This window comes from Haliotis cracherodii, unplaced genomic scaffold (genome assembly GCF_022045235.1).
Source record: "Haliotis cracherodii isolate W230 unplaced genomic scaffold, xgHalCrac1.p SCAF_9, whole genome shotgun sequence".
Lineage (NCBI taxonomy): Eukaryota > Metazoa > Mollusca > Gastropoda > Lepetellida > Haliotidae > Haliotis > Haliotis cracherodii.
The window spans coordinates 43168156-43190732 of NW_027266343.1; the positions used below are offsets into that span (position 1 = coordinate 43168156).

At 42.6% G+C, this 22577-nt stretch overlaps 2 protein-coding genes and 1 pseudogene across 2 annotated transcripts; all 3 read right to left on the reverse strand.

The window, feature by feature from the left end:
• Positions 1-3082: 3082 nt before the first annotated feature.
• On the reverse strand, positions 3083-11301 carry LOC139452687 (uncharacterized). The gene is made up of 5 exons (XM_071234235.1): positions 11195-11301; positions 7910-8060; positions 7684-7808; positions 4974-5112; positions 3083-3551 (listed from the first exon to the last, which is right to left on the reverse strand). Exons 1-5 carry the CDS (start codon positions 11250-11252, stop codon positions 3425-3427), a joined length of 600 nt encoding a protein of 199 aa, XP_071090336.1. The 5' UTR covers positions 11253-11301; the 3' UTR covers positions 3083-3424.
• On the reverse strand, positions 8627-9723 carry LOC139452929 (uncharacterized; annotated as a pseudogene).
• A 7479-nt stretch (positions 11302-18780) lies between the features above and the next one.
• LOC139452758 (methyltransferase-like protein 27) lies at positions 18781-22266 on the reverse strand. The gene is made up of 5 exons (XM_071234352.1): positions 21793-22266; positions 21375-21503; positions 20768-20903; positions 19910-20002; positions 18781-19339 (listed from the first exon to the last, which is right to left on the reverse strand). The coding sequence occupies exons 1-5, from the start codon at positions 21931-21933 to the stop codon at positions 19155-19157; spliced, it is 684 nt and encodes a 227-aa protein (XP_071090453.1). The 5' UTR covers positions 21934-22266; the 3' UTR covers positions 18781-19154.
• Between the last annotated feature and the right edge of the window lie 311 nt (positions 22267-22577).

A 22577-nucleotide genomic window follows, 5' to 3' on the forward strand; every position in this document is an offset into this window, starting at 1 on the left:
TATTAATTTCCTGTCGTATTTGCAGGGAGCACTGAACGATTGTGACTTGCTTGACTTTATTGTCAGCTTGACATTGTTGTCTTGCTGGGGACCAATTCCCACTCGGGATCCCCATAGGGGTTCTCACCTACGATATCAGGGCATGGCGATCTCAGTCGCCCGATAGGTAACACATCGACAAGCATCACATGGGAAACTTTGCCAATATTAGACTTTAAGTTACGTTAATGTGTGAAGTGAATGACAACGTAATTCAAAATTAATTAAATTCATGCATGTTAACATGATATTTCCACCGAAGACATGTCTAAACGTGGTAACATCTGAACCTTCAAAGGTTCAGGGCATTTTGCTACAAATGAAAGTTCACTGAAAAAATAAAATGTGAAATGCTGAACTTCCTCATTGACAAATCTATGTGGAATTTGGGGGTATAACATTTAAGCAAGAAGGCATCCCCATGGGCACCAACTGAGCTCCTATCCTTGCTTGGTTGGTTTCTTTATGCATATGAATCGGGAATTTTTGCAATCTTGGGAAGTTGGCCAAGAGGTTTAACTCCAGCTTCAGCTTTATCGATGATCTGATACCGTTCAATAACGTTCAAGTAGCCAAGGTGAGGTGAAATTGGCTTTAACGTCACGTCCAAGATTATCGCACTTTTACAGCGACGTGCATGTACGTGTGCGTGTTTGTGTGGCTGCTTGTACCAGTCCGGACTGATGCCGATTTATAGTGCTAGGTCACTGAGATACCATGCCGCAGTTTAACATGAATACCCCACTCAGCATACTGACTCCGAGCCAGTCCTTGTTTTAGCCCCTTAATACCGATGAAACAAATTTCATCTTTTAACGTCTTTTGGTATGACGCGGCCGGGGATCGAATCCCGGACCTTCCGCTCTCCGGGCGGACGCTCTACCACTAGACCACGGAGGCAGTCTAAAGAAGCCAAGCTCCTTCCACTTAATTACCTACCGGAACAAGGAACAAAAGAGGCCAGTGAAACAGGGTCATCTGTTTCCTATTGAGGTATATACACAAAGATTCTGAGATACAGAAGTGAGTGAGTGAGTTGGGTTACCGCTTTTAACAGTACTCCAGTCATATCACAGCGTGTCAGCTTAATGACGCAACTCTGCACATCCCCTCCTTAGACCCCCCGTGCCCCCAACTCTAAGTAGACTGTTTGACAAGTGCGATGAGTTCCGCTTTATAATACACGTATCTGTAACATATCAGCATATACTGGGGCAAGGATGAAATACTCCCCTCAACAAAATGCTGTGCTCCTGACCCCATGGAGCTGATGATTATAGGGTTTGTTTACATATGACGTTTTAAAATCACCGAGATCCCGTATCGACTGTTTTTTTCTATGTCCGCAGGATGCATTGATTGATATGATTATGTGAATATAGCCAATTATTTCTTGGATATTCAATGAATGTCGCGTAATGCTTAGGGCAACGGACCGTGAGACCCAGTATGTTAACATTTGATGCTGTTTATTTTTTGGGTCAGTAAGATATCCTTATCATCGCTATTACACCAACGAATGTCAGAACGTAGGATTTGTGTACATAGACTTAGGTTGACGCAGTGCTGAATGCATGTCATGAAAACAACACTATAAATGGGCAATAAAAAACTACGGCCCAGAACATAAAACACTCATCACCAGCTACACAGCGTGAAGAAAGAATGGTCACATCCTCTGGATCTAACCTTACTAGCAACAACCGTATCAAACATCACCAACAACTGGATCAAACAGCACAATTAACATCTACTGGATCAAACATCAACAGTAACATCTATTGGATCAAACATCAACCGTAACATCTACTCGATCAAATATCAACAGTAAAATCTACTGGATCAAACATTAACCGTGAAATCTACTGGATCAAACATTAACAGTAACATCTACTGGATCAAACATTAACAGTAACATCTACTTAATCAAATATCAACAGTAACATCTATTGGATCAAACATCAACCGTAACAGCTACTCGATTAAATATCAACTGTAACATCTATTGGATCAACATTAACAGTAAAATCTACTGGATCGAACATTAACAGTAACATCTACTGGATCAAACATTAACAGTAACATCTACTGGATCAAACATTAACAGTAACATCTACTCGATCAAATATCAACTGTAACATCTACTGGATCAACACCAACAGTAAAATCTACTGGATCAAACATTAACAGTAACATCTACTGGATCAAACATTAACATTAACATCTACTCGATCAAATGATCGCAAAGACTGAGTCAGTGAATGGGTACCCGGGAGGGTGAGATGGTCACGTGACTGGTAGCCTAGCACCCCACTAGGGAATGGAGACAGAAATTTGAGAGAGGAACATCGACATGGGTAACAATCGTGTTAGCGCTTTGAACATGCGTCAATATAGCGCATCATCAATGCCAATTTATTAGTATTATATTATTATATTCTATAAGTAGCAGAGAAAGGAACTGAGAGAACAGAACACTAACTATTACCATGAAACATCTACAAAACGTGGCTTTTGATAATGTCTTTTGGCAACGGCGTTTCACGACGTGTATGTCCCTTTGCAAGCATAAACAAAAGTGTTTGTTAGAACATTAATACAGGACATGACTACTTCCTATCTAGTAAACAGTAATAATTGTTCAAGGGTGTATAAGAATGCGTAGATAGTATGTATTATACTGAGTAAAAAAGGATCATAAATGTTTTTGAGGATATTCTTATGAAATTGTGTGTTCAGTGTTCAGTACAAAAAATCCCCCAAAATATTGATGATCCTAAACTTGTTTTGTTCAGTATATATTGAGACGATATCGAGATAACCGAAATCGGAAACAAAAACATAAACCCAGCAGTAGTTTTATGTATTTATTTATTAATTTACACGGAAACATATCAGCTATTGTTAACTTTTGTCAGACGAAACATTCGGGAATAAAATATTGTCAACAGGCGCATCTTTTGGGATCGTAGCCAAGAACACGTGTATTTTATCAAGCAATGCTGTCATGTTGAGCAGTTTCTAGTGTTGGTTTGTACACGAACGCACTGAAGTTCTGCAGGTGCAATGACCAAATGCGAGTGGAATAACTAGGTTATGACAGTAGAGTTTTTAAGAACTGGAACTCGTGTCACATTCCACAAAGCGATCTTATCACTACGACTATCGTAAGCCTGTTAAAGTGTGGGAGTATTGTCGTAGAGATAAGGTCGCGTTAGGACATGGCTCTGACCCTATGCTTCTGTCATCACAACTGTTCCCTGCTGACAGTGGCCAGGGCACAACGTCATCAAACAAGTGACGTCACAGATACTATGACATGAATCGACTGTGGATGTAGCAATACTCCAGCCGCCTACAGCTCCCGATCAGTCACAGACAACGGTCAACACTTCAGCTGGGCGGAGAGTCTCTCAGGGTTAAGTGCCCGGATGATGAAGGCGGACAGATTGTAAGGGCATCTCTTGATGGTCCAGTCTCCCATGCATGCCCACACGAAGTTGTCGAGGGAGCTGCAACATGGACGACTACATCATTCACTACGACAGTCACGAGTTTCAAGTATTGTCTAACGACAATCATTGGTATTATATTACCTAACGACAATCACTATGCCAATATTAACTTTACGACAATCACGACAATTCCATGTATTGACCAACGATAATCACGACTATTTCATATATCAACCAACGACAATCACGACTATTCCATACATTTACAAACGACAATCACGACTATTCCATACATTAACAAACGACAATCACGATATTATGGAATACTGAAATGGCCAAAATCTCACGTTCTCGCGATCTCGCATTCTCGTGACATTTTGTCAAAAGTCGACAACGCGAGAATACGACATATGGACATAATCTAAAATCTCGCAATCACGACATCGAGATCGCGAGAATGACCCTTACAGTATTCCATACGATATAGACATATATTGTACTTAAACGAACTTTTCAGCGGGAATCGGTGACATCTAAGAGAGTATCAAAATGAGATGTTATATGAAGTTATTTCCGAGGATATTTTTCAAATTATTAAGGTGTTTGACGTTTTTCCAGGCGTAATTCCTGAAGGTTTTGCTCATGCGAACCAATTCTTATCCAGGAGCTCTGTGTGTATGTGGCACATCGTCCCAACTACGAATATGTGTCCCTGGAACCTGAATCTATCGCCCATAAAAAGCACTGAAAAGGACCTGGTGTGTAGTTGTATCACCAAGTTGTTTTCGAATACATGTGAGCAATAGATATTAAACAGAATAGTGCGCACAACCCTCGACAACGCATATACCTTTATCCCTGAATAGAGGACCTGGCATCTGTTAATTTCCTAGACGTTTTCCGCCCGGCGTCTATTCAAGGCAGGCATCTCTCTTTAAATTTCCGTGAACACTTTTAATTGCCTTGAAGATGGGATGTGTAATTTATATAAAACTTGTGTGGTGTGCATTTTGTGTGAAAACTGCTTTCGTTTTCCGATAGGAAAAGCTATGTTTCGTTGCTCCGGCCTGTATTCGCGGCAGGCATCTATTCGTTTGTTGTTTAACGCCGCACTCAGCAATATTTCAGATATATGACGGCGGTCTGTAAATAATCGAGTCTGGACCAGACAATCCAGTGATTAATATCATGAGCATCAATCCACGCACTTGGGATCGATGACATGCATCAACCAAGTCAGCGAGCCTGACCACCCGATCCCGTTAGTCGCCTCTTACGACAAGCATAGTCACCTTTTACGGCAAGTATGGGTTCCTGAAGACCTATTCTACCCCGGATCTTCACGGGTCGGCAGGCATCTATTGAAAGATATACGGTAGCCGAGAGTATGGGGCGTAATATCGGGGTTTGATACCTATACGGTAGACGTTTCTATATGAGATGAATATAAAGTCTGAACATTAAGTGACATCTCCTCACCCGCAGTACGCATACGTGTCGGTGATGTTGCCATCATGCACTCTGGTGGCGATGTTGTCGATGTCGTGTTTGGCCTTGCAGTGGCGTATCCGGGAGGCAACGTTGTTGTTAAGCCAACAGGACGACCCCGCAATTAAATCTAGAAGAAATTACAGAAGAAGCTTACTTATATGTGTCTTATTGAACGGAACACAGATTTATTCAAGTTATAATGACGACGGTCTGTAAATCAACTGACAAAGTCAAAGAATGCGTTTTCCAAATATCCAGAAAGGCCTCTACAAAAATAATCTACATATGTTAAGTCAGATTTAGAAATATTGGATCTTCTAAGCGTCATTTCTCATGAATTGGTGTTATTCTTTTTTTTAAAAACCGTTCCCACATAAGCTGGAGACAAGGTTTATTAACAGGGCGTATATGGGATTCGAACCCGCAATCACTGGATTATGGAATCTCTAAGTGACCCAACTCTGCAGGGCCAATGGCAACGCCCAATATCACTAGGCCACCAGCGGACAGTAAGCTGAGGGGACTAAGCATGACTGTCCATTTAGTTGACCTTGACAGTAGTATTTGCCCGAATGGTTAAAACGATTTTGTTTTGGGTCGGAGAGCCGTTCAGTCAGAGTCGCTTTGTGGCTTGAAGAAACAGGCAGTAAACATTATCCATGTTGGGATTCGAACAGAGGCCTTAAGCGCAAGCACTCATTGTCAGGTCACACTGAGGTGAGGTGAAATGGGGTTTAACGTCACGTCCAAGATTATTGCACTTATATAGCGACGTGCATGCGTGTGTGTGTGTGTGTGTGTGTGTGTGCGTGCGTGCGCGCGTGCGTGCGTGCGTGTGTGTGTATGTATGTGTGCGTGTGTGTGTGTGTGTAAGGCTGCCTGCACTAGTCCAGACTGATGCCTATTTATAGTGCTAGCCCACTGAGAAACCATGTCGCAATTTGACATGAATACCCCACTCAGACACAGTATACTGACTCAAAGGGTGACAACAAGTACCATCGTTTAACGTATTTTGGTTTGACGCGAACCCCGGACCTTCCGGTCTCCGGGCGGACGCTCTACCACTAGACCACGGAGACGGTCCAGGTCACAATGATAGGAATTCCATTCTGTTGCTTCAGCGGTCATTGATGTAAAGTGACAGAGTGGTTGATTGAGGCTTGGATGATATCGACAGCTGCTTTTGGCAGGGTAATTTCTTGTTAATCATTGCAGATGTTGTTGATTAGTGACATTTGTCTGCCACATTATCTCAAGAATGTTGATTGCGAACTAGGTCATGACAGGTCCCTGCACTACAGAGATAACAGTGATGTTCCTTATCGGTTTTAAAGTCATAGCAATGTCAAGTCTTTGAAAGGCATTTAGAAGTGATGCACATAAGGAAGAGAATTTATGGATGTCAACTTCTGTATTATGAGGACATGACCCTGGTTTCCCGTTTGCACATTGTCCATTGTCTATAGACCAATCAGTGCTAATTCAAATCCTCGCTTCCAGTTGCCCGTAACTATCAGCGCTAATTACTGTGAAATGTTGGCTTCCAATGACTTTGGCTAATCATCTATCAGCGCCAATTATCTGCTGGCTTCACTTGTTAAGATTCCACCTTTTGTTCTCTTATTACTTTTGATGTTCCTAAATGTACATATATTGTTCTCTGCCTCGTAGCATCCATTCACATGATGAAGGAGTAAGCATATACTCCGAAACGTTGTGTTCCTCATAATAAAGAAGTAGACATCCTTAAATTATCTTCCCCATAGTTTGTCAATTTTATAATTATAATAATTATCCGGTACATGGCCGTGTGTCAGTTCGACGCATGTTTCGAATTTGGCACAAGTTGAAGTGTTACAATAAGCGTTGAAAACACACAACAGTCTGCAGCGGCCTTGGGTCGGGGGTGTCAGTTGACTTAGGTGACTACATGGGCATGGCTCAATTGTTGACACAAGTTGTGCGCAAAATTGACACACATATGCTCACACACACACACACACACACACACACACACACACACAACACACAGTACACATGCAACACACACAAGGTACACACAGCACACACACACACACACACAAACACACGAATAAAACATAACAAACAGCACACAGTGCATATACACACAGACACATACACAACACAACGTACAAACACACTGAACACACAGAATACTCGCGACAGACACACACACACGCACACGCACGCACGCACACACACACGGAACACACGGAACACACACCGCACACACAACTCACACACCACATACACACAGCACACACACAACACACAGTACACATGCAACACACACAAGGTACACACAACAAACAGCACACACACACACACACACACAAACACACGAATAAAACATAACAAACAGCACACAGTGCATATACACACAGACACATACACAACACAACGTACAAACACACTGAACACACAGAATACTCGCGACAGACACACACACACACACACGCACACGCATACACACAAAACACACACGCACGCACATACAACACAATATACACAGCACACACACAAACACACGCACAACACACAAACACACACAACAAGCACAACGCACACATAAAACACAGAGCACATAAAAACACAACCATCACACAAACACACACAACACACACACCTCTTCTCCATACAAACACCAACGCACACTTCTTCACACACATCGCACCTTTCCTTCCTTCTCCACACACATAGGACAGCATCCCGGCTCTGTCCTCCACCCCGTCAGTCTTCACGTGACCCTCACAGTCCGGTAGTCGGTTGTACACACAGCTCAGGCTTCTTTGGGCCTTCCTGTTAAATACAAACAGTACACACGTAAATCAGTCGATGACTGTTTTCTATCGACACCAAAAAGTGAAAACAGGTACTTATGTCCTCATCATACACCATACCTGCAGAATTTCTTCACAGCAGACTGTGGGTCACTGAAGTCTTCAGGGCTCTTGGATTCGATCATGGGAACCTGCAGGTGAGATATGGCTGTAGCGCACCTGAGGAATCTCTTGTGGTGACAGCGGTTGTCATGGGAACCCAATACTTGACCTGTTAGAATATATGGGCATGTCATCAGTGTATGGATTCAAGCAATAGGTTCAATATTATGATGACTTTTCTTGACCGACCTTTGGGTATTCTAGGGGCTTGAGATATTTTGGAAAAAATATGTTCTTGAAGAAAACAATGGCCAAAAAATCATTTGTTCTCTGGTTTTACTAAAAGACGAATACACATTATTTGCTGGATATGCTAGATGTTTTGTAAGATGTGAAATTGAGCATCATGACGAATTTTGGACCGACCATTGGATATTCCTGGGGCCTGGGATGTTTTGTTAAGGACAATTTGTTAACAAAATAACTGGCAAAAAATCATTTGTAGTAGAAAGTGTTCCTTTTACATTTGTCGGCCCCTCCTTTTCATAGAACATATATTTGTGTTTTGAAGTAATGAAAGAATTCCTGGCTCTAAACAAAAGCTCGCGCACCCCGTGTAGGGCACGAAGACCATGTCGACATACTCCAACGTCGTTTCTTCATTCTCCAGTGATTGGCTGAATGGGTCACGTGTCAGTTGTTAGGGAAGTTGTACTTGGGGTGGCATTTTCTCGGTCAGTCCTTGAAGATCACCTGGGGGAACATGTTTCCTGGGGCAGCGCTGCCAAGCAGCATGGTGATTTCACGTTTGTCCTCAACACCTGTTACGTTTTACTTCGCGCCTTTACTCGCTCGTGTCCAATTGGAAACGGGTACGATTTTAACATCAGTTTGGTCAAAGTTAATGACCAAGTCAGATGGGATCGAATTCGACGCAACTCTCCCCCCACACTTTTCAAAGTCAGCTGGTATTTTCCTAGCAGCTTTTTAAGCTTTCCTTTCACCAAATAGGTACCTGATGAGGAAGGAATATGATCACGTCTTATTAAGTAGGATGGGGCCACCATTTTCAGCAAGAAGGAATCTGTTTTCGTGCAACACAATGTCACTTACAGTAGCGATTACAATATGCCAGTTTATAATTCTACCAGCTGCACTGATTTCAGACAAATGGTCGTACTCAAGTTTGTCCAACTCACCCCACAACAATGGTCGACCATTATGAGTAACTTCGGTCACCTCAGCTAGTGTGTCTGCAGATTTACATTAGCATAAGCCTTCTTCATTACACAGACAACACTCTCCCCCAGACCAACATCTAAAAGTTTACTGAAATGTTTTGCAGCTCGAGCAATTTTAACACGAGTTGGAAGCGAGTAGTTGTTATTGGTCCTTTTCTCTTGACACCACGTCGACTAATCGTAAAATCATCTGAACGTGATGCGTCTAGGATTGTCTTGTTTACTTTTTCCATCCTGACAGACTCTCAGGGGTCGATGCCTTGGCTGGACCAGACTAGACTAGACGAGACCAGACGAGACGAGACCAGACCAGACCAGACCAGACCAGACCAGACCAGACCAGACCAGACCAGACCAGACCAGACCAGGCCAGGCCAGGCCAGGCCAGGCCAGGCCAGGGAGCCTCTTGGTGGCCGTGACGTACAATGTACTTTAAAAGGATTGTGAATACCAGTACTATTAAGTCATGTTATTTATATTCCAACACTGGAGACAAAACATTTAACTTGAGTTGGTTCGATTATTTATTTCCTTTGAACTTCCTCAATGCCAGTCAACAGTGCGGGGAGTCCCATTCATACCGAGTCGCATTTTTTGGCTAGGGGACAGCAGTCGCATTCATTAGGATTGGAGACACATTCATTTCCAGATTTACAGTAGTTGTTTGGAGAATGAAAGGACTATTCCTCTATTCCTTATGTCGTTAAGTGCACACAGTCAACATAGTGGTGGTGATGCGGTGCATAGTGTTAGGTCCCTTGAGTGTAGTTGTGTGAAGGCATTGATCTTGTTATATGAGACTAATTATTCATTAGCATGTAATCATACCTTTATTAACTATCACGTTACATCATTACATCCAATTGTACTAACGTTACCGTCCGTCTGTCGTTAGTTCGACACCACCCAGTGAATGATCGGGCTATCATTGGCAGGTCATTAAGGACAAACATGGGTACAAACACAACACTAGAACGCTTCAGAACGGTCATGTTTTCAGACAGGAACACGGATCACTGGTCAGTGTGTGGCCGGGGTCCTGTTCGACTGACGATGTCGTCAAGGTTCTGCAGTGTTACCTTACGGGTCTTCTCTATACATCGCCAGTAGGATGTCTCGTTTCATGTCTCCGTTTATTTCAGAACGTGTATCCTCTATAAGTTCGATGTCCATCGACTTATAGGTTAAGCTTGTCTGAAGTTGCTTATTCACTATAATGACATGTTCTCATGTTCTATGGCTTTAATAGATAACAATAAGCTAGTGACAACATTTACTTAGATTGTAATCTTATTTCCGTAAACTTCATCTCACTTAGATCTTAGAACTCTGTTTAAATTTATATATCTCCTAAATAATGGAGAAGAGAAATGCCGACAAAGTCATAAGTTCGTTGGGTATATCGCCAACCGATTTTTTAATCTCTTCTAATCCCTTCACATTTGCGACAGTTATGCTCGATATATACTTGGCTTTTCGACAGTTCGGTATGAAACATAGCAACATTGCAATTTAGTCCTCATATATAAATTATTTCCGACATTTCGGCCATGAACCGTTTGATGGTTGCTAAAAGTGAATGAAACAAGAAATAGTTATTCGATGGCGATGTAAATGATACAGGTATTATAGTTGTGTTTCGGGCCTAATGTTTGCAGTGTTTCGGCTGTAACGTTTGGATAAAGTTTGGGGTCAAATCCAGTCTTTAAGTGCCTACTTTCTATTGCCAGGCAGTTTAGCCAATAGCAGTTTAGCTGAATTTGATTCCGTTCTGAAAAGGCATTGATTAGATTTATCTTTGAACAGTTCACCTTTATTCACCCAAACAGAACCACTTAATTTCATTGGAATGAGAAAGATCGACATAATAACAGTGTTTTGAGTAGGCGCCGTTGGTTTAAATATAATTTATCGAAATTGAAATATCACACAGTTGCTTATTGGAATTATATATAATAACACACATAATTGTGCAATAACTTATCACGATATGAACGCTCCCATGTACTTCAACACAATTAGCACACGAAGTAAACATTAAAGTTTGATATACGCGACTTACCCAAACAAGTGAACCACGCAACGGACAGAATGATGCACGGCTTCATAATGGCGACCATGAAAGAACAGTAGGCCGTCTGCGAATCAGGACAGGAATGTAGACATTGCCATGGCTGTTGAATGCTAATGGTAGTCAGGCCTACTTGATGCAAATGTCAGTCAAGTCATTACTCAGCAAATGAATCGCTTCCGTTGAGTCAATAGCTAGTTGTAGTTGATGGTGGATGTTGACAAGCACTTGGCTGTTTCAAAATGTTAAAGTTATTCTTCTGGGAATTAACCGTTTTAAACCACGCTTAGTTTACAAAACGAAAAGCTGATTTAAATAATGTGTGGTGATGTGTTACACTGTCAGTTTTGATACAGTTATTAGGTGAATGATATTTGATATTAACATTTTTGGTACATCCTGTTTCATGAATATATGGATGTCAAATACGTCTATATATTCGCGTAAATAACGTTTCTTTCAATGTCATCATCATTCCTGGCTAGACAAGGTCCCCAGTTCCTCCCTGGTTTGGTGCGAGGGCTGGTCAGAAAGCTCTAAGTCTGACTAACTTTCAACTATGGGCCATAATAAAATGAACTAGTCAATGTAGTACATTGTTTGAGCAGTTCACCGCAAGTGTATTTGGTCTGTTAAGGCCGTTTGTATATTAGTGACAGTTGAACGTGATAGGCGTCCAAATGGACAGAGAAATAGAAAAGTACGAGTACCGAGTAGTCATCAAGTATTTGACTTTAGAGAAAAGTACTCCCCTAGAAATTCATGACCGCATGTCACAAGTGTATGGGGATAAGTGTCCTATCTATTCCACTGTTAAACGATGGGCAGCTATGTTTATGGCTGGCACCATTCCACTTCTCCAGCACCAAAGAAATTTAAGTCTTCAAGATCAATGAAGAAAGTTATGTTCACAGTATTTCTAGGATGCAAAGGGTGTGATCCTTGTTGATTACTTAGAAAGTCAAAAGACGATTACCAATGCCTAATATGCTGATTTGTTTCATCGGCTGAGAGATTTTATCGAAGAAAAGCGGCGATAAATGCTGACTGCTGGAGTTCTACTATTACATTGTACATGACAATGCCTCTTCCAACACCCCTCGACTTGCAAAGGCTGGTGTGCAACAATGTGGGTTCTAAGAGCTTCATCATCATCCATACTCGCCAGACCTTCTCACCAAGTGATGTCCATCTGTTTCCTTAACCTAAAGAACACCTTCTTGGAAAGCTCTATGACGACAACGATGACCTCAAAGCTGCCGTGGATGGGTTATTCAGGGTGGCTTCAGAAAACGTCTTTCTGACTGGGATTGAAAAGCTCCCTATTGATATGAGAAGTGTATTGAAAAGCAGTTGAAAAATAACATTGAAAACACTTAAATAATTGTTGGTTTTGTTTGTTAGGCTTAGAACTTTTTGACCAGCCTTCGTAATGATTTACTCAAATGGGAATCGAATGGCCACAATGTCCATTGAGTATGGCTGGAAACACCTGCTCTCTGTTCACCAGTGCAAAGTATCCGTGGTTGTGCTAACAAGCTCCACATTTGCTTAATGGACGACCTTATTGCCTGAAATGTTTGAAACTCGCTGGTTATGGTGTTGAAGTCGCCGAAAGAGGTACACACCATCAGCTTAAGGCAATGCGTTCTCCATTAAAGCACAACTTTAATAAAAGGCAGCATGACTAATATATGGAGTTGGTGAGCTTATTATTCTTTCACCGCAGTTTTAAATACATACATACCACACCAGCCCGAGAGACTCCCGTTTTGTAAGCGAATCATCCAAGTCAGGCGAACCACTGGCCGAGGTTCTATCCATGTTGTCGGGGTGCGATTATACACTAATGCAGCCAGGCTGAAGCTGATATTCCTTCCCTGTGGTAACGTTCTCACTTTGAAATCTAAACCGCATTAAACCGTGTCTCCTTTGTCTTTGACGGTAAACCGATTTCTTCATTTTATATTTTATTTATTATTCTATTACAACAGTGGATATATCTTGATTAATCACCAAATCTTCTGTGTGACGATTTAGTGATCCAAGCATAAAATTTTAATCACTATTCTGACTTTTACGCCTATAGGAGTCTGCTTCTGCAGATATTCGAGACTGATTACTCTCGGGCGTTGAATTTTTATATGTAAGTCAGATTATTCCTTTGCAGCAGTGGGAAATGTCTCCACAGACACCAGGTCCTCGTTCTCAAACCCAATCGTATTCTGTGCTGTTAAAATCAGAATGATAAAAGCGTCCGGAAAATCTCCAATTAGCAGCTGCAAGCCTGAGTGTTCATGTCACTATTCACTGAAGGCTGTATTCGACCAGGCGCTTTCGTTACATTTTTTCGGACTTATGCTGAAAACATTTAATTTGTTTTCAATAAGTGCAATGTGTTTTATATATAATATGTTTATTAATCAATGTATTGAGTCATATATTACTGAACCGTTTTGGTTTGGTTTTAATTTTGGATTTGTTATATAAATGTTGGACCTTGGATTTGATAGAAAAACTGAGAGCCTCCACTTCCAACACAGACCATTGATAACGCGAGCTGTTTGGTCACCGCGGCCCGGCAGTGTGTTCATGTTACCGGCGAGCATGGCCTTCGACGTGTTTTCACTCTGGAGAACTGTCTTGGTCATAACTGTTGGTATAAATACGGACCGCATCCTTGGTCTAGCGGATAGAGCGTCTGCCCGGAGTGCGAAAGGTAGGTGGTTCGATCCCTGGCCGCGTCTGACTTAAAGACGTTAAAATATGGTACTTGTTGTTACTCTGCCTGATGCTTGACATTGAGGGAATCAAACAAGGACTGGTCGGTTCGGAGTCAGTATTGTGTGTCTGAGTGGGGTATCCGTGTTAAACTGTGGCATGATATCTCAGTGGGCTAGTAGTATAAAACCGGCATTAATTGGGACTAGTAGAAGCAAGCACGCAAGCACGCACGCACGCACGCACGCACGCACACACGCACACACACACACACACACATACATTACCGCACGTCGCTATAATCCTGATTGTGACGTGAAAACCCCATTTCACCTTACCTCACCTGTGAACACTCAAGTTTATACTCAAGTATAGCTTTTGCTATAGCTACGAATGTTTCAACATTAAGTTCAACCCAGGCATCCTAAAGATACCAACACCTGTTCACGTGTTGTAATTCCCGTAAAGCTGTTCGAATATGTAACATCGGATGTGATTGATCGTCATCTATGATAAATGCCCTGTATTTGGAGCACCATGGACGTGTCGTAAGAACCGAGGGGTCGAGTGATCAGTCTCTGTGACTGGCAGACTCTGTGCCATCCTACCCCGGGACGTTACTCATGCTTTCAACCATTGGTTTGGCAGGTCCAAGCTTGATTATTCACAGATCGCCCTGATATCTTCAGCTTTACACTGTATTCCTTGGGGGGAACATGTCTACAGTAACACATATTGGATTTCCCTCTTGGGCGGAATATGTCTCTACCAACGTGTACTGGATTTGTTCCTTGGACGGAATATGACTGCAGTATCGCATACTCGATTTGCCCCTTGGAACATGTCTACAGTAACACATACTGGATTTGCCTCTTGGGCGGAATATGTCTCTACCAACGTGTACTGGATTTGTTCCTTGGACGGAATATGACTGCAGTATCGCATACTCGATTTGCCCCTTGGAACATGTCTACAGTAACACATACTGGATTTGCCTCTTGGGCGGAATATGTCTCTACCAACGTGTACTGGATTTGTTCCTTGGACGGAATATGACTGCAGTATCGCATACTCGATTTGCCCCTTGGAACATGTCTACAGTAACACATACTGGATTTGCCTCTTGGGCGGAATATGTCTCTACCAACGTGTACTGGATTTGTTCCTTGGACGGAATATGACTGCAGTATCGCATACTCGATTTGCCCCTTGGAACATGTCTACAGTAACACATACTGGATTTGCCTCTTGGGCGGAATATGTCTCTACCAACGTGTACTGGATTTGTTCCTTGGACGGAATATGACTGCAGTATCGCATACTCGATTTGCCCCTTGGAACATGTCTACAGTAACACATACTGGATTTGCCTCTTGGGCGGAATATGTCTCTACCAACGTGTACTGGATTTGTTCCTTGGACGGAATATGACTGCAGTATCGCATACTCGATTTGCCCCTTGGAACATGTCTACAGTAACACATACTGGATTTGCCTCTTGGGCGGAATATGTCTCTACCAACGTGTACTGGATTTGTTCCTTGGACGGAATATGACTGCAGTATCGCATACTCGATTTGCCCCTTGGAACATGTCTTCAGTAACACATACTGGATTTGCCTCTTGGGCGGAATATGTCTCTACCAACGTGTACTGGATTTGTTCCTTGGACGGAATATGACTGCAGTATCGCATACTCGATTTGCCCCTTGGAACATGTCTACAGTAACACATACTGGATTTGCCTCTTGAGCGGAATATGTCTCTACCAACGTGTACTGGATTTGTTCCTTGGACGGAATATGACTGCAGTATCGCATACTGGATTTGCCCCTTGGAACATGTCTACAGTAAGACATACTGGATTTGCCTCCTGGGCGGAATATGTCTCTACCAACGTGTACTGGATGTGTTCCTTGGACGGAATATGACTGCAGTATCGCATACTGGATTTGCCCCTTGGAACATGTCTACAGTAAGACATACTGGATTTGCCTCTTGGGCGGAATATGTCTCTACCAACGTGTACTGGATTTGTTCCTTGGACGGAATATGACTGCAGTATCGCATACTGGATTTGCCCCTTGGAACATGTCTACAGTAAGACATACTGGATTTGCCTCTTGGGCGGAATATGTCTCTACCAACGTGTACTGGATTTGTTCCTTGGACGGAATATGACTGCAGTATCGCATACTGGATTTGCTCCTTGGACGGAATATGACTGCAGCATCGGATACTGGATTTGCTCCTTGGACGGAATACGACTGCAGTATCGCATACTGGATTTGCTCCTTGGACGGACTATGACTGCAGTATCGCATACTGGATTTGCTCCTTGGACGGAATATGACTGCAGTATCGCATACTGGATTTGCTCCTTGGACGGAATATGACTGCAGTATCGCATACTGGATTTGCTCCTCGGACGGAATATGACTGCAGTATCGCATACAGGATTTGCTCCTTGGACGGAATATGACTGCAGTATCGCATACTGGATTTGCTCCTTGGACGGAATATGACTGCAGTATCGCATACTGGATTTGCTCCTTGGACGGAATATGACTGCAGTATCGCATACTGGATTTGCTCCTTGGACGGAATATGACTGCAGTATCGCATACTGGATTTGCTCCTTGGACGGAATATGACTGCAGTATCGGATACTGGATTTGCTCCTTGGACGGAATATGACTGCAGTATCGCATACTGGATTTGCTCCTTGGACGGAATATGACTGCAGTATCGCATACTGGATTTGCCCCTTGGAACATGTCTACAGTAACACATACTGGATTTGCCTCTTGGGCGGAATATGTCTCTACCAACGTGTACTGGATGTGTTCCTTGGACGGAATATGACTGCAGTATCGCATACTGGATTTGCTCCTTGGACGGAATATGACTGCAGCATCGGATACTGGATTTGCTCCTTGGACGGAATATGACTGCAGCATCGGATACTGGATTTGCCTCTTTGGCGGAATATGTCTCTACCAACGTGTACTGGATTTGTTCCTTGGACGGAATATGACTGCAGTATCGCATACTGGATTTGCCCCTTGGAACATGTCTACAGTAAGACATACTGGATTTGCCTCTTGGGCGGAATATGTCTCTACCAACGTGTACTGGATTTGTTCCTTGGACGGAATATGACTGCAGTATCGCATACTGGATTTGCTCCTTGGACGGAATATGACTGCAGCATCGGATACTGGATTTGCTCCTTGGACGGAATACGACTGCAGTATCGCATACTGGATTTGCTCCTTGGACGGACTATGACTGCAGTATCGCATACTGGATTTGCTCCTTGGACGGAATATGACTGCAGTATCGCATACTGGATTTGCTCCGTGGACGGAATATGACTGCAGTATCGGATACTGGATTTGCTCCTCGGACGGAATATGACTGCAGTATCGCATACTGGATTTGCTCCTTGGACGGAATATGACTGCAGTATCGCATACTGGATTTGCTCCTTGGACGGAATATGACTGCAGTATCGCATACTGGATTTGCTCCTTGGACGGAATATGACTGCAGTATCGCATACTGGATTTGCTCCTCGGACGGAATATGACTGCAGTATCGCATACTGGATTTGCTCCTTGGACGGACTATGACTGCAGTATCGGATACTGGATTTGCTCCTTGGACGGAATATGACTGCAGTATCGCATACTGGATTTGCTCCTTGGACGGAATATGACTGCAGTATCGCATACTGGATTTGCTCCTTGGACGGAATATGACTGCAGTATCGCATACTGGATTTGCCCCTTGGAACATGTCTACAGTAACACATACTGGATTTGCCTCTTGGGCGGAATATGTCTCTACCAACGTGTACTGGATTTGTTCCTTGGACGGAATATGACTGCAGTATCGCATACTCGATTTGCCCCTTGGAACATGTCTACAGTAAGACATACTGGATTTGCCTCTTGGGCGGAATATGTCTCTACCAACGTGTACTGGATTTGTTCCTTGGACGGAATATGACTGCAGTATCGCATACTGGATTTGCTCCGTGGACGGAATATGACTGCAGCATCGGATACTGGATTTGCTCCTTGGACGGAATACGACTGCAGTATCGCATACTGGATTTGCTCCTTGGACGGACTATGGCTGCAGTATCGCATACTGGATTTGCTCCTTGGACGGAATATGACTGCAGTATCGCATACTGGATTTGCTCCTTGGACGGAATATGACTGCAGTATCGCATACTGGATTTGCTCCTCGGACGGAATATGACTGCAGTATCGCATACAGGATTTGCCCCTTGGACGGAATATGACTGCAGTATCGCATACTGGATTTGCTCCTTGGACGGAATATGACTGCAGTATCGCATACTGGATTTGCTCCTTGGACGGAATATGACTGCAGTATCGCATACTGGATTTGCTCCTTGGACGGAATATGACTGCAGTATCGCATACTGGATTTGCTCCTTGGACGGAATATGACTGCAGTATCGCATACTGGATTTGCTCCTTGGACGGAATATGACTGCAGTATCGCATACTGGATTTGCTCCTTGGACGGAATATGACTGCAGTATCGCATACTGGATTTGCTCCTTGGACGGAATATGACTGCAGTATCGCATACTGGATTTGTTCCTTGGACGGAATATGACTGCAGTATCGCATACTGGATTTGCCCCTTGGAACATGTCTCCAGTGACGCATGCTGGTTAACGTAAGGGACATTCCAGATTTTGCCGATGTACCTAATGGCGTTCATCAGCGTTACATTGGGACTCGTGAGATGTTCTTTAAAGATGAGTTTAAACGTATTTTATTCACGGAAGTGAAATGAATTGGGGACAAGTTATTATAAGTTAGAAAACCCCTCTCCATGGACATATACACTCTACAATATTACATACAAACATAAAAAAAACGAGGTTGCACGTGCTGTTACGAGCCGTCTATTCTTGTAAATAGATCGACGTTCGGTCTCGTGGTATATAAACCCACTCACCCAGCTAGTTCATTTACCTCGCACCCTACACATGTGAGTCATGACACTAGGACATATAAAAAAGCATTCTTGCACATGGTGAATGAGTTACTGTTTATGAAATCCCCTTGTTTGTAAAATACTGTATTGTTGAAATGCTACGATTACATTCCTATAAGCCCCAGCCCATCTGTAACTGCGTATCTTCCATATTGTGGTGGACGTGAAACGATTTTCCATGAAATCAAATAACTCTGTAGAGAAATAGTATGCCAGACATATCTATGAAATAATTAGGAATAATAACTCGTGACACTTGTCTCCATTTCCCCTCCTTTTCTAGAGAGTCCATGAGTGGCTCCAGGCGATCTTTGTATTCATCCACGTCTCTCAGGAACACTTCACGCATTACTATGCATATAATTCCGCCTGGAAAACAAAATGTTCCTTGCAATTTACACTTGTCTGAGGGGTACACAAAGTACGTGATCTAGACTACCAGTTGGCGGACTTTCAAGTTGTCGAAGCCTTGGGGGCTGAGTGGGTTATATCGCTGACTTTGTGTGAAGGCGATTAGGTGCCTCAATCTAGCAGTGTGGGTTTGAATCCGGAATGGGATTCAATCCAGATAAGTACTTGGATCCTGACAGTTACACTGTTAGCTACTGGAGCCACATAGTGAAACATTGTTAACAGAAAAACAGTGTTTTCACTTTGGATTAGAGAAACCCGAAAAAGTCATCACACACCTCAGATTAGGTCTTGTAAGGCAGACCGAGAGTTCGAAACAGTTGATAATACCTTATTACTGGAATACGATGATTGCGAACAAATTATAGAATCTATGCTGACACACTATCTTCACCAATAAATCTAAAATCTCAATCTGACAGAAATACAAGCCAATCTGGATTTATCAATACTCCTAATGTGTTCGGCTGCTTAACATGACTAGAACAAGAATACTTTAAACAGTGACCAAGCACATCTAGTACTCACCTGGTTTTACGATCCGGATCATCTCAGGAATTCCGGAACACGGAATGTGTCCTTCCCCCATCCCCCCGCTGGAGACGGCACAGTCGTATGTATCTGCAATGTTTGAATATCAATTATTGAGACCCCATTGAACGTAAACACCAAATAGTAATCAAAACCATTGTTTACCAGTGTCTGGTACTGTGAGGCCATGAAGCCTAATCACACTAAAATACAACAATAACACCAGGCGTCAATACAATCAAAAACATTCATCTCTAACTTAAGACGTTTAAAAAGTAATAAAATGATAATAATTATGTTTAGCCTTTTAGACTGAAAAGATAAGTCGACAACATTTTGGTATTCAATCCTTCCAAACATTGCCGATTTCAATATGCCACACGATGAAGTTCCCAATATTGAATGTTCACACTCTGGTAATCAGGATACGTTGAGCCAACTCATAAAACGCGTTTGAGACAAGTAGGCGGTGTACAGAATTTGGGCAAACATATTTGGTTTGTTAGAGGTAGGGAGGGTGCACGCATGTTGGGCACGTGCAGGTCATGACGATGTTATTGACTACGCTCCCGCGTGTTGTTCATCAGAATATTAAGAGGTCGGTGTGACAAGTCGATACCAGAAGACTTAGAAGAGACCCTCACATATCCATCGTTCTACTTGTCGCGGACCACCCGTTATCCCGCATTTATTGTCATATGGGGTTAGTTGTCAAGTCACAACTAAACCTTTCCTGGCTTACCAGTAATAGATTGTACGTGGTATTTTGGGCAATTTCCGACAAGGTTCGAAAATCTTCGGTACGAGCATAGTCTATCAGATTTACATTGTCTATTCATATGTTGACTAGATTACCATTGGGGATAGACAGTGGGACCTCGCACAGATACTCGATGTAATAGTCCTCGTACAAGCCCTTCTCCTTCGCCCTCAGCAGCATCTTGCTGGAAGGTTCCAGTGCGTCAATGTGAACAAACCCATGGGTCTTCAGCTGCAACAAAGGCGACACATATTATGTCCCATTCCATATCTTTATCAGTGTGGCTACTAAGACAACCCTCAGAGGGTTACCCTGGAAGACCTGCCATGCTAAGAGGGCCAGTGTGTCACTATTGCTGTATCACACTGTACATTCGGACAATACAATATGATTCAAAATACAAAAAAGATAAGGCAATGCATTTTCACTGTGATCGCGCCCGGTCCTAAAAATGACACATCCCTTGTTTCATTGACCTTGAGTATATGCTTCTTGATGAAGAGTTACTGTCTGAACAAACTTCACGTCAAAAATTCCTCAGGGCTATAAAAGAAATATATTTGATATTTTATCCTTGATATGGCCCTGAACACTGCATGATTTCAAAACCAGTGCGGCGTTGGTCAAATTCTGGCAAAACCTGAAATCATTCCCTATTTACATTGGGCTGCGGAATTATTTACTCAGATCCAATGACCTTACATGTTCAGCTACGAAGCCAGTTCCTGCAGCGATGTCTATAATCTTCTTCTTCTCCCTGTCGTCTTCAAAGTAATCAGCAACTACCTTGCCTGCTATCATGGGACCCTTGTACCGCCCTGGACAAAGATCCTGAAATACATCTGCTTGATAGAATTCAATGAAAGGCTCGGTAGCTCAACTGTTTTTACTGGAATGTTTCCAACAATAGATTTATTAGAAAAAATCGTAAAAAGAATACACAAATAGGCCAGAGGATGAAACAAAGCTTTATAGCAGCGTCAAGCAACATTTTCAGTGATCCATTCATATAACTTTCACAGCTATTTTGCATCCTCTTCCCAATGGAATTTGTTTCGGCGGATAATCGAGACAGACTATTCTCTGGCGTTGGCGGTTTATGTTCACACTATGTTCCTACCTTCTCATATTTCCTACTCCAGGTTGAATATTGTTCAACAGCCTGAGAAATTGTTATCCCCTTCCTGTGAACACAATGCGCCTCCCTGATCGCCTCGAAGTCTTCTTCGTCCCAGACATGGGAAACGGTTTTTTCACTCATCACTGGCTATGCTTCTCTGCTGATAACATATGGTGATCCTCGCTCTTTATGCTCTGGACGTTCTGTGGTCAGGTAGAAGTTTTATCAAGTACAAAAAACCTCTGGTTCTCGACCCTTGTTCTCAGCTGATCAGCTGCTGTTCTCCCGTTGATCTCCACAAGTTATCTGTCTCCTCTGCTAATCAAATCTGTATTTAAGGGGTAGGAGAAGGTCAAATTCCTCAAATTCCGTTGTACTTCAGGGTTGTTCAGTAAAAAGCCTATCCCGAGCAAAGATAGATATAGCAGCGGGCAACAATACCGGGCTCCAAGCCACACTTCCACGAACCGGATTTTCACGTGAAACATACATGGAGGACTATTTGGATAGTCTATATTATGGCTAAACAGAACCAGATTATTCATGGCTTTAGCTAACTTAGCAGACAGACATTTATATGTGTGTCCTTTTGAAAAAAACTCAGATACATATTAGTTTCAAAACCAAAAGACTAATGGTTCAAGAACCATTTTAAAGAAAATTATTTGTACTTGAGTTTGAATCCTTGAGTTTGAATCATGTCACTACAGGTTTAGGAAAACACATTCTCACTGCATTAGAATCTTAAACCTACCTTCATGACAAGTATATAACACAGATGGTAG

What these genes read in the sequence shown, in the direction of transcription:
- LOC139452687 (XM_071234235.1), bottom strand. Translation starts at nt 11,252, where the DNA reads ATGGTCGCCATTATGAAGCCGTGCATCATTCTGTCCGTTGCGTGGTTC. An exon ending in GTGTGGAGAAGGAAGGAAAG is followed by an intron (nt 5,113 to 7,683) that starts GTGCGATGTGTG and finishes AATTTCTTCTAG; the next exon opens with ATTTAATTGCGGGGTCGTCC. An exon ending in GACACGTATGCGTACTGCGG is followed by an intron (nt 3,552 to 4,973) that starts GTGAGGAGATGT and finishes TCCATGTTGCAG; the next exon opens with CTCCCTCGACAACTTCGTGT.
- LOC139452758 (XM_071234352.1), bottom strand. Translation starts at nt 21,933, where the DNA reads ATGAGTGAAAAAACCGTTTCCCATGTCTGGGACGAAGAAGACTTCGAG. An exon ending in CTGGCTTCGTAGCTGAACAT is followed by an intron (nt 20,904 to 21,374) that starts GTAAGGTCATTG and finishes CCTTTGTTGCAG; the next exon opens with CTGAAGACCCATGGGTTTGT. An exon ending in GATCCGGATCGTAAAACCAG is followed by an intron (nt 19,340 to 19,909) that starts GTGAGTACTAGA and finishes TTTGTTTTCCAG; the next exon opens with GCGGAATTATATGCATAGTA.